The 11,931-nt window shown below is 33.4% G+C and overlaps 1 protein-coding gene and 1 pseudogene across 2 annotated transcripts; one reads left to right on the top strand and one right to left on the bottom strand.

Moving 5' to 3' along the window:
• Positions 1-798: 798 nt before the first annotated feature.
• On the bottom strand, positions 799-1,682 carry BDCG_07671 (uncharacterized protein; the record flags this gene model as incomplete). Its single annotated transcript, XM_045423458.1, has 2 exons — positions 799-1,486; positions 1,564-1,682. The coding sequence occupies 2 exons, from the start codon at positions 1,680-1,682 to the stop codon at positions 799-801; spliced, it is 807 nt and encodes a 268-aa protein (XP_045278850.1).
• Positions 1,683-9,758: 8,076 nt separating this feature from the next.
• Positions 9,759-9,846, top strand: BDCG_17606 (annotated as a pseudogene). The gene has a single exon. The product of its transcript is annotated as a tRNA-OTHER (tRNA).
• Positions 9,847-11,931: the final 2,085 nt, after the last annotated feature.

Below are 11,931 nucleotides of genomic sequence, written 5' to 3'. Positions count from 1 at the left end.
TGGAGAAGTAAAATAAAATAAAATAATAAACACCGAAGGCCAAGATCGAAAACACTCATAATAGGCATAAAAGTCAAAGGTTTTAGTTTAGGATAAAAGAAAAAGAGAATGAAAATGAAAATGAAAAAAAATGATAGGTACATTGGGGGAGAGAGAAGGGTGGCAGGTGAAAAGGGGGACAAAAATATACTTGCAGAAAAACAAATCGCTCAATGTAAGAAACATTGAAATGAATTCCTTCACAGGTTTCACCCCAAACACCCTCCCCTCATCAACCTCCCGCCCCCGCTACTTCTCCATCCTCAGACATCTCTCCACGACTTCTGCCCCCCAGGGCCCCTCCCAGGCTGCAACACACTCGGAGGCCCTTGCTCCTGCGGTGGCTGACCATGCTGCGCACCAGGTAATACCTGATCGTAACCACCTAGTGTCGACGAGCAGGGTGGTGGCGGGGTGTTGGGTACTGAATGCGGTGAGTAGGCTGTGTATGACTGGTTCTGGTTCTGGTACCGTGGTGAGTGATGCGTTGGCGAGTGCGCGTGTGGCTGCGAATGCAGCTTGTGTGGGCGAATGCTGGCGGAGGTGCTGGAGTTGCGGGACGGGGTTGTGAGGGTGGATAGGGAGAGTATGAGCGGCTGACGGGTGGGGAGGGGGAGTGGGAGACGGGCGTTGGGGGGTATTGCCGTGGTAGTTCGATGGGGTTTGTAGGGGGCGGGGGCATGGTTGTGTGTGTTGTTATGGCGTTGGGCATTATTGAGGTGGTTGTTGTGGGGACTTCAGTGTAAGGGGGGTAGTGGTTCATATGGCCGGGGCTAGGGCTTCGGGGTACGGGGTGGCTGGTTGCGACGCCAACGGCGCCGACTTGGCCGAATGGTTTCCTGGGGATGGGGTTCGGGCGATGTTGCTTGTTGCTTCTGTGCCCCGGTACCCGTCGAAGGCCGGCGGGTAGGCGGGGGACGTCGGGGTTCCCTCGTAGTAATTGTTACCGCCGTCGCCCATGTTGTTGTTGTTATGGCGCATGGGACGGCTGAAGCTCTGGGGGTTGAAGCTCTGGCCTGTAGCAGGATCCAAGCGGTTCATTTCCACGTCGTGGCATGGGGAGGGATCTTCGATGCGACGGGTTGGGGCGGAGTCCCAGGTTGGCATTTGGGGGAGGGCGTCATCGTTGGCCTTTGCGCGGGGATGGGCAGTATCGAACTGGGCGAATTTAGCTGGATTGGAGCGGTGGGAGTCATAGACTGGGGGCGCGGGGGGCGGTTGGTAGCCCGTGGAGAGACGGCGGTTTTGATTGGTATAGGTGGAGTGTTCGTCGGCGTATTTGGCGCGGTTGCGCGAGTTGTCTCTGGAGGAGGAAGGGCAGCAGCAGCTACAGCATGCACAGCAGCTCTTACAACATGTGTAGCCGCAGCAGGCGCACGCGATTATGCTCCAGAGTGCCCCAATCAATATGAGGCCGCCTATGATAATGCCAACGATGACGGGCCACCTGCATCGATTGATGAGCATTAGTTTTTATATATATATTTTCTCACTTTCAAAATTTCCAAAGCTTGGGAAACGTACTTGCAGTATGACTTGGCCATGCAATTATCCCAGCTAGAGAACGTTGTCCTGATATCCCTACGCTGGAGTATTGCGTCCGGGCGGAACAGGGTGAACTCCCCCAGATCCATGCCAGCCATGGCGAGGGACAAACGTCGAAGTAGAGTATTCTTTTATATGGTGAATTAAGAGGTCGTATGTATATGTACCATGTAGATACCATGCAGATAACAAGACTGGCCGATATCACAACCCGGAGCGCATTGATAATGTTTCGATCGGCACAGAATGCTCCTTTGGGGTGGGGGGGTCCCTGGCGGCGGTTGCAGAAAACAATTTGAAACTGGAAAAGGGCAAACGTCGTGGACAAGAGATGACGGATAGAGAGAGACGGCGAAAATAATGGACGCTATGGAAGCGAGTGAATAGTGCGAATATTGTATCTATCTATAGACCAAATTACCGCGTCCTGGAAATGTATCTGGGGTGGAAAAAAAGTGTGAAGGTATAGTCGCAGGACTTGTCATGCAGTGGGATTAGGTTGCGTAATTGGAGGCTTAGTTGCTTAGTTGCGTGGAGGAGTATTGCCGCGGTATCAAGGATGAATGAATTGAGTTGAAGAGGAGGAATAAAGTTGGAATGACAGACGTAGGTTGGGTGGATGAGAGAGAAGAAAAGGAATGGCAGAGGGCAGAGACTGAACTCAAGTCAAATGGTGGTGAAGTCTAATAATGATCCAAAAAAAGAACAGTCTCTGTCCTAGACGGAATCGGCGGAACTATATCCAACTGCAATACGAGGCTTGAGGAGCCTCTTTCACCAGCAAATTCCACCAGAAACTAAGAATAAAAAATGCTACAGACGAAGAAAGAAAGAATAATAATAAATGTGTAAATAAAAGAGAAGAGAGGAGAAGAAGAAGAAGAAGAAAAAAGGTGGGAAAAGGTGAGCAGGGCCGATCAGCGAAACACTCAAATTTCCCTTGTTTCAACTCCTTTTTACTTTTTAATATTTAACGATTTATTTTATTTCTCCCTTTCCTGAATCACCAACCACTGCAACCAGCCACATTTCTCTCTCCATCGAGTCTGGCAATCTTTACTCTTAACTATAGTATCTCACAGCATTCGTCTTCGTCGTCCGTCTATCTCCTCATGTGCGGTGTTTCCCCTCTTTTGCCCTATTCCTCCTATTCCTCCTTCCTGGTGCCTATTATTTTTAGCGTTTTTAAAGCCCCCAGCACTCCGATGTTTACTACTGAGTACGGAGTCTATGGTTCAACAGTCCTTCGTCACGGCAGTGCGTTGAAAGCCACGGTCTAATCTCCCGCTGACGCTGCACAGAAATATAATTCTTTTCCTTTCAACACGCCAGAGGATTTAGGGGAGATAACTAACTGTGGATTTGGTGCAGCCGCTTGTACAGTTATTTTGAACTCCAATAATAATAAAAAGTGAGGTCTTTCATATCAATATCAGCCGCCCGTTCCATACACCTGTTTTGATTTCAATCTTGAAAATATAAGGGCTTGATTGATTGATTGATTGATTGATTATATCTTTAAGTTGGTGTCTACATCCCGTAAGGGCGCTATGCAACTGGTCTCGATCTAGCCTAATTAGGTATCTTAAACAGGGCCCGGCAGGGTCTCATGTGCTGTCACACAAATATAGTTCTTCAATGCCTTGGTGTCACAAAGCAAAACAACTGATATAAGCAGTATAAACAGTACAAACAGTATAAACAAGCAAATAAATAAACAGACAGATGCCTTGTAAAGGTTATTAACTAGATTTAAGTACAGATTCAAGTTATTCTTATAGAGATATAGAGAGAAGAGTTTCTATACTATTTAAATCTTCAGACTTTAGAAGTCTTTATCTGAAGCTGAGTATATCTATAATATTGAGAATAATCTATGTAATTAGAGTTTCTTCTCTATATCAGACTCTGTTAAGTTATTTACATTAATAATATAATAAAACTGAATAAGTAGTTCAGTTTTATAAAGAAATTACACAGTCTTTTTAATCTATATTAATATAATCAGTACTCTGTTTAAATATAGTAAGATTAATTCTTCAGCTGTTAAAATACTTCTATAAAGTATACTGTAATTAAAGTATTTAAATAGAATATATTAAACTATTTATCTTTTCTCTTCTAAGTATATATAGTGTGAGTCTTCAATCTTCTTAATAAAGTAAAGATACTTATATAGATATATCTTATCTATTCTCATTTATATAAGTATAAAACTTAGATCTCTTAATAGACTCTTGTAATATTTAAGTATTTTCTTTATTAATTATCAGTGTAGTCTCTTTAATACTGTCTTATAAGATAATACTTATTATCTCTCTTCTTATCTTATCTTCAATTAATCTGTAATCACTGTCTTTCTCACTACTACTAGAGAGTAAAGTGATAAAGTCAGAGAGAGTTCTGACTTATTATATTATTAATTTAAGATACTCTCTCTTCATTCTACTATCTTCTTCACTTTATAATTAGTTATCTTATTTCTTAGAACTTCTATGTATATTGAGATTTATCTAATCTTTATCATACTCTTAAACTTATTATATATTATAATAATAAGTCTTAGAATCTTCTGATCTGACTGTCTTACTAATATACTTACTATTTATATAATTGTTTAATTATTAGTAAAGATAATACTTCTTCTGAATAACTTCTCTAAATTCTTATAGTCTTGAATAATTTAAAGTATTATAAGTATACTGTAGAGTTTCTCTGTATAGACTGTATATTAAGTATTTAACTCTAAGTAGCAGATCTTCTCTCTATTTATAAATAAGAATATTACTGAGATATCTATACACTTTATTATTCTATTACTATCAGTATATATAAGATAAGCTGTACTCAGTACTATCTTATTATACTACTTTATAATAGTTAGAGTGTTAGAGACAATGTATATTTTAACTGAGATTTATTATAGAGATATTATATATACTGTCTATATCTTCTAATCTCTTAGATTATAAGTAGACTGACTGTGTGACCGTGTCTGAGACCAGAACCAGATTTTTTGATAGTCTTATTATCAATTTGACTGATCTCATTACACAGTTTTAACATTAGATAGTAGTTTTATACTGTCTCAGTGAGACTTACTGTCTACTCTTATCACATTTTTCAAATGAAACTGTGATTTTCACTTCTCAATTTAAATTATTTTTATTGCTTTAAATAACTTTAAATCTTATTTGAGTGTTATCAAAAAGTGTTACTTTTTAAAAAATTAAAAATAGTCTAAAAATAGTAACTTTATGTTAAGAATGAAACTAAATAAGATCAAATGAGATCACTTTCTCATTTTTTTCAAGTTATGATTTCATTTTAAGATCTGATATATAGTTACTTTACATGTTTTTTTAATAGCCAGTCCCAGCGGGATTCACACCAAGAAATGTATGAAATCAGATCAAATGAAATCAAATGTGAAATTCATAGTCTCAGCGGCCAGTCTAATTATAAGAATATAGCTTTTTCTATTAATCTAGTAAATAGTATAGTAATGTATTCAGAGTCTCTAATTTTTTAATAAGAGTACTTATATCTCTAATCTTTTAATTATTAGCTAGTCTCAGTGCAGCTGTGTTACTAAGCATCTTAAGTATTAAATCTATGAAAGAGATATTATATTTAATATTTAATATATTATCTATTACTGTTTTAAAGATATCTAAGATAATTTTATCTACTCTCTTTTAAACTCTTCTAAGTATGAATACTATCTTTAATATTATTAAGACTTATTTAATTATGTTCAGAGTATTACACTGAGAATATATAGATAAATTAAAACAGTATAATTATAATATATAACAGGCACAGATTCTCAAGACTTATCTCTTATAATAATAACTGAATACTACTCAGTACTGAGAGATACTTAAAGATCTTATCTTTCTGAGTATTAATATAGACTTTTCAGTTCAGTCTCTGATTCAGTATATCTCTCAGATACTTATACTATTCTATAAGTATAATATCAGTTTTCTCACACTGTATTAAGATGTTATAATCTTCTAAGTTATTAATTATACAGTGTCTTCTATTCTTTATTCATAGATTAATAAAGTGAATCAGATTATATTTCTTAAGAGTGAAAACTGAGATGATCTTCTCTGCTCAGTTCAGTGTAAATTAATTATAAACTTACTGAAGTCTCTATATATTATATTTATATATAAGCTCTGTGACTATTAATTCTATATTATTTATATAGTCTGTAGCTTCTGTATTATTAGTAGTATATATTTTCAGAAGTATTACATTGTAGAACAAGTATAGAATAAAGAATATAAAGAACTTCTATAAGATATCAGTATTAATAAAAACTTCTCTAGATAATACTCTGAGAGTTTCAGCTCTGTGTAATATTTATTCAGAAAGCTTTTCACTTATTAAAGTAATTTTAATTTAACTCTTCTTATTCTAAGCTTGTGAAGTAGATGAATATATAATATATTATTATAGATATCTGTAATATTTAGAAATAACTCACTGATTACTTTGTTTTTATTTTATACTTTATAAATACTTTTCTATAGAAGATGTAAGATTACTTCTATTAATATTATCTTGAGTTCACTCCTATAACTTACTGACAGCAGAGTGTATTTCACAGTTAGATAGCTCAGTCTTACTACTATAATTACTTTCAGTATTTTACTCATGATATTTAACAGTGCTATAAGTCTATAGAGTTTGAGTGTTATATAGTTATTTTTATCTAACTTTCTTAGAATAATAATTATAACTTTTCAGAACTTTATGAGATGATACTCTGTAATTAGATATGTATTAAGTAGTTTAATTAAGTAAGCTTCTATTTAAGAATATATTATCTGAAGTATATAGTTAAGAATACTATCTGATTCTGAGATCTTGTATACACTTACTTTTATAACTACTTTCTTAATCTCAGTAGCACTTATTATTGAAGTTATTATAAGAATTAAATACTTACTTAATTTTACATTCTATAGACTTACTTCTCTTAATACTAAGAAGAAGAACTTCATAACAAGTATGACTTTTTTTCTGAAAGTGATAATCTTTATTTCTTAATATCAGAGTTCTGAGATTAGAGTATTCAGATTGTCTCTATTTCTTATTCATTTAATAAGTTTATAAATTACTTTGAAATTCTCTGTTATCTTCTATACTCTCTGACTAGACTGGCCGGCGGGATTATGAATTTCACATTTGATCTCATTTGATCTGATCTCATACATTTTTTAGCATGAGTCTCATCAGAATCAAGCCTTAAAAAAATCTGAAAATGAATCATTTCTGAGAGAAATGGCATGAAAAATGACCAGATTTAATTCAAGAACAGTGAAATGAGAGTAATTTCTCAGAATAAACAGTGAAAGATGATCATTCTTTCAAAATCAGAATAAGTCTGAGACTGAAGATTAAATTCAGTTCTATTCAGTTTATTCAGTGATTGCTTATATAATCAGAATTTGATAATAATTATTGATAATACTCATGAAATAACTAAATACATTCTTATACAAGTTTATTCTTTACTTTCTTATGAAAACTACACTTCTCTGATATACTGTGATCAGAGGTATTAAACTGTCTGATAATTCTATGTTTTATAATCATGAGTTTCTTAATTATTTCTGCTTATAATTGTCTCTGATAATAGTAATAAATATCTTAACTTGAGTTGAACTTTTACTTCATTCTCATCTCTGTCTATAAAATTGTCAGAATATCATATATTATCAGTACAACAGTTGAATATGTACTCTCAACAATTTTTTATAACTCTAGAATTGATTTAGCATGTAAATTTATCAGATCATCTTGAAGATAGCAGTTAAATTCAGTTTTAGAAGTATATAGTTTTATCTGATTTTCAGTTGCAATCAATATATGTAAGTTCTGTTTCAAAGTTAGTATTATAGTTCTATATAATATGAAGTATTATCAAAGAATATTACTTATTAATAAATTATATTTCACTGTCTTCACATCTCTAATATCTGCTTATTCAAATCTCTGATAGTTAGTATTGTAGTAGTCTTGCACTAATTTAATATATAAGTCTCATTCCTTCTCTGTTCAATCTTGAGAAGTGTAGATATTAACTTGATAGAAGAAATCTAGTAGAGCTGCTACAGTGTAGTACTCTGTAAAAGATTGTTCAGTTTTACTGTAGTAATATATTAGTTTATTTCTTACAGCAATAATAGCCTGCACTATAATATTATCTCAGACTGAATTTCTTTTTGAGTGATTTAACTACTTCTCAAGATAAGTAAATAAACTATTATACACTCATCAGACTGACTGCAGTATTAATGTACAAGTGATTGAGACTGTCTTCATTATCTTATAAAACTGAAACAGTAAATCAATTATATATTTCAACTGAGTTCACTTCATATCAGAAAGTTTCAATGTCTGAATCTTTTTCTAATCAGAGTATTGCACTCAATGATTAACTATCTGATGTAATTGAAGAGTCTGATGTAAGAAATCCCGCTTCTCACAGATTCTTTACCTCTATTTCTATCTCTCATGTAATTAATAGAGTTAGCAGCCCTTGGCTACATACAACTATATAGACTGGAGTTCGCGACTACTATTCACAACTCAGCTTGAATACTATTATACATTAATCTCTACATTTTATCTTTCTATTATGAATACTTCTAGTAGTTAATAGTATATATCACATCAAGCTGTAAACACCTGAATAATTATCTATGAGTACTTATTATTACATTTCAAGCTCTGTCAGTCAGCAATCACTTATTATAACTGAAAGAACTAGAAACTCACATACTTCAATCTCTGTGAACTCTACTGCAGACACTCAGAAGCAGTTATCTAAATTATGAATAACTCTTATAAAAGAAGTTTCAGAGAATCTATTAATTACTTACAGAATATTATTCTCTACATCTATGACAGAGAAACTCTTCAAATTCATGAATAAATCAATCTTAGTGAAGAATATTCTTGAGTATTTTCTACAGAATTAAGCTATTTTTCTATAAGAGATATTTACTGCTTATAAACACTCTTAAACTGAGTCTCTAGACATGATCTTCAGAGTTAACTGTGAACTGAAAAGAAACTTTCTTAAGCTGTAATTACTTAAGATTATCTATCAAACTACAATCTATAAAAGCTTTTATAAGTTTGTATTTAAAATTGACTCACAAACTCAACTGTGTGATATAAAAGATGAAGAAGCTGTTATCTATATAATAATAGATCTTTACTACACTGAAGTCAAGAATTAACTGAATTATTTAGAGAATAATTATAAGAGATCTCACTGATCTGTTCTCAAGATCTATCTAGAAAATAAGTTAAGAGACTCTGCAAACTGAACAGAGAACATCTGAGCTGTGATTATTAATATTAAAAAAAGAGATGAGAAATCTGATAAAGACTACTCACAGTGTATTATGAAATTATTATATAAATTGAGATCTGTGAAAACAGAGCTCTGAAATAAGATCTGAATAATGATATTTATAAAGAGACTGAATAAAAATATATAGAATAAGCTTATTAAGTAAGACTCTAAGTTCTTGACTCTGAAGAAACTTATAATTCTGATTCACTATGTACAGATTACTGTAAGAGTCATAGATCTGTGAAGAGTGAATCACTGACTAACTCTGCAAGAGTCAGAGTAACAGAGAACAGATTTACTGAGAAAAGATGATAAAACACAGAGAGATTTATATCTGACTACTGAGTAGAGAGAAAGAGCTTTATAAGATTCTGTAAATAAAGTGTACAACAGAGAGACTAAGAAAAAGAGACTTTACTTCATCTATTCTAAATCAGAATATCTCTGTATCAACTGTTCAAATAAATTAAAATAGAAATTTGAAGAGTTGTGAATAGAGGCAGCAACAGCCTTCTTAAGAGTCTTAAAACTGACATCTGAATCTGTTGCTCTTTCAATGAAAATACATGCTTATGAGAAAAGACTGCACTGTGATACTACTATCTCATCAGTATAAGAAGTATTGATGAACTCAGAATCTCAGATCATTATAATGCTTTTAAAGCTTATAAAGTAAATAAACTGAATAATAGAAACTGAGAACCTGCTCTTATAATAAGCAGAGTACAAGAACTCAGATCTGAGAACTGAGAGACTTATAAGAGTTATCTTTGAATTGTAAGATCTCTCTTCCCCGGTGGCCGAATGGTTAATGCGGCCACCTGGTAGCGCCTTGGCGTGGGAAACCAAGGCGCGTGGGTTCGAAACCCGCAGGGGATACATTAAATCCGGAACCCAAGCACCTCAGGTTTCTAATAAATACAGAGGTGTACAAATCGCTTCAATGAATCGCTCTATGTTCCTGGGCTGGGAAGTTATTATCGCATGTATCTAATTGTCACTTCTTTGTATTTTCCTATGTTCTTGTTATCTTGGCGTGGTCTCAACACCTGTATTTCCTCCTGTATAACCAACACTTGACCTGTATTTAACATCACGCAAGGACTCATCATAAGCTCCGCTTGCATATGAGTATAATGGAAGAATAATAATAATAATAATAATAATAAGTAAGATCTCTCTGAAATCTGAAGAAGATTTACAGAAACTGTGATTATTATAGATATTACAGATGATATATACTTGAGACTTATATAACTTTAAAGACACAATCTGCGCATAGCTATCTATAAGTCAGGTTTATACTTTCAATCAGTGTTGATAGACTTACTTATAAAGATAGAATCAGTTAAAACTGTAGAGTTAATTAGAGAAGACAAGCTTATCTATATAATAACTTTATGAATATCTGAGAACTTCATGATTATGAAAACTGAGCTTCAGATATCAGAGAAATATCAAGATCTCATAGAGATGTTCAGTTCAGCTAAGACAGCTAAGCTTTCAACTTACTGTGAGAAGAATCTGATAATAGATTTAATAGAAGAGTAGAAACTCTTCTAGAGATTAATCTATAAGCTCTCTCATTATAAGACAGAGATCTTATAAGCTTATATAAAGAAGAATCTGAAGAATGACTTTATCTGATCTTCACAGATCTTTATGAAAGTCTCTGTGATATTTATAAAGAAGAAGAATGAAGATCTCAGATTATATATAAACTATTATAATTTAAACTTTAAGATTATAAAGAGTTACTATTCTCTGTCTCTGATTGAGAATATGATCAATTATCTTGTGAGAGCTGTTCTATTCATATAACTGAATATGATCAATGTATATACACAGCTGTGAATACAGTCTGAGAATGAATAAAAGACAATCTTTAGAACTGCACTGAGATTATTTGAATATCTAGACTCAGTGACTGAATGATTAATGTGACCACCTGATAGCACCTTGACGTGGGAAACCAAGGCATGTGGGTTCGAAACCCGCAGGGAATACATTAAATCTGGAACTCAAGCACCTCAGGTTTCTAATAAATACAGAGGTGTATAAATCACTTTAATGAATCACTCTATGTTTCTGAGCTGAGAAGTTATTATTATATGTATTTAATTGTTACTTCTTTGTATTTTTCTATATTCTTGTTATCTTGATATAGTCTCAACATCTGTATTTCCTTCTGTATAATCAACACTTGACCTGTATTTAATATCATGCAAGAACTCATTATAAGCTCCGCTTGCATATGAGTATAATTAGACTGATTGTGTGACCGTGTCTGAAACCAGGACCAGATTTTTTAATAGTCTCATTATCAATTCGACTGATTCTATTACATGGTTTTATCATTAGATACTAGTTCCATACTGTCTCAGTGAGACTTACTGTCTACTCTTATCACATTTTTCAAATGAGATCATGATTTTCACTTCTCAATTTAAATTATTTTTATTGCTTTAAATGACTTTAAATCTCATTTAAGTGTTATCAAAAAGCATTACTTTTTAAAAATTAAAAATAGTCTAAAAAAAACCTTAAAATGTCTAAAAATAGTAACTTTATGCCAAGAATGAGACTAAATGGAATCAAATGAGATCACTTTCTCATTTTTTTCAAGTCATGATTTCATTTTAAGATCTGACATATAGTCACTTTACATGTTTTTTTGATAGCCAGTCCAAGCGGGATTCACGCCAAGAAATGTATGAAATCAGATCAAATGAGATCAAACGTGAAATTTATGACTCTGGCGGCTAGTCTAAGTATAATGAAAGAATAATAATAATAATAATATTTGAATATTTAGTGATATCTTTTAATTTGACTAATATCTCTGCAGTATTTCAGTCTTTTATTAATAAATCACTTCATGTATATCTGAATGTCTTTATAGTAATATATCTGAATAATATAGTAATATACTTTATAAAGAAGAAAGAATACACTGAGCATGT

The sequence above is a fragment of the Blastomyces dermatitidis genome, assembly GCF_000003525.1.
Source record: "Blastomyces dermatitidis ER-3 genomic scaffold supercont1.9, whole genome shotgun sequence".
In the NCBI taxonomy this organism is placed as follows: domain Eukaryota; kingdom Fungi; phylum Ascomycota; class Eurotiomycetes; order Onygenales; family Ajellomycetaceae; genus Blastomyces; species Blastomyces dermatitidis.
Note: the sequence above shows the minus strand (reverse complement) of the source record. Positions and strands in the feature narration are given on the sequence as shown.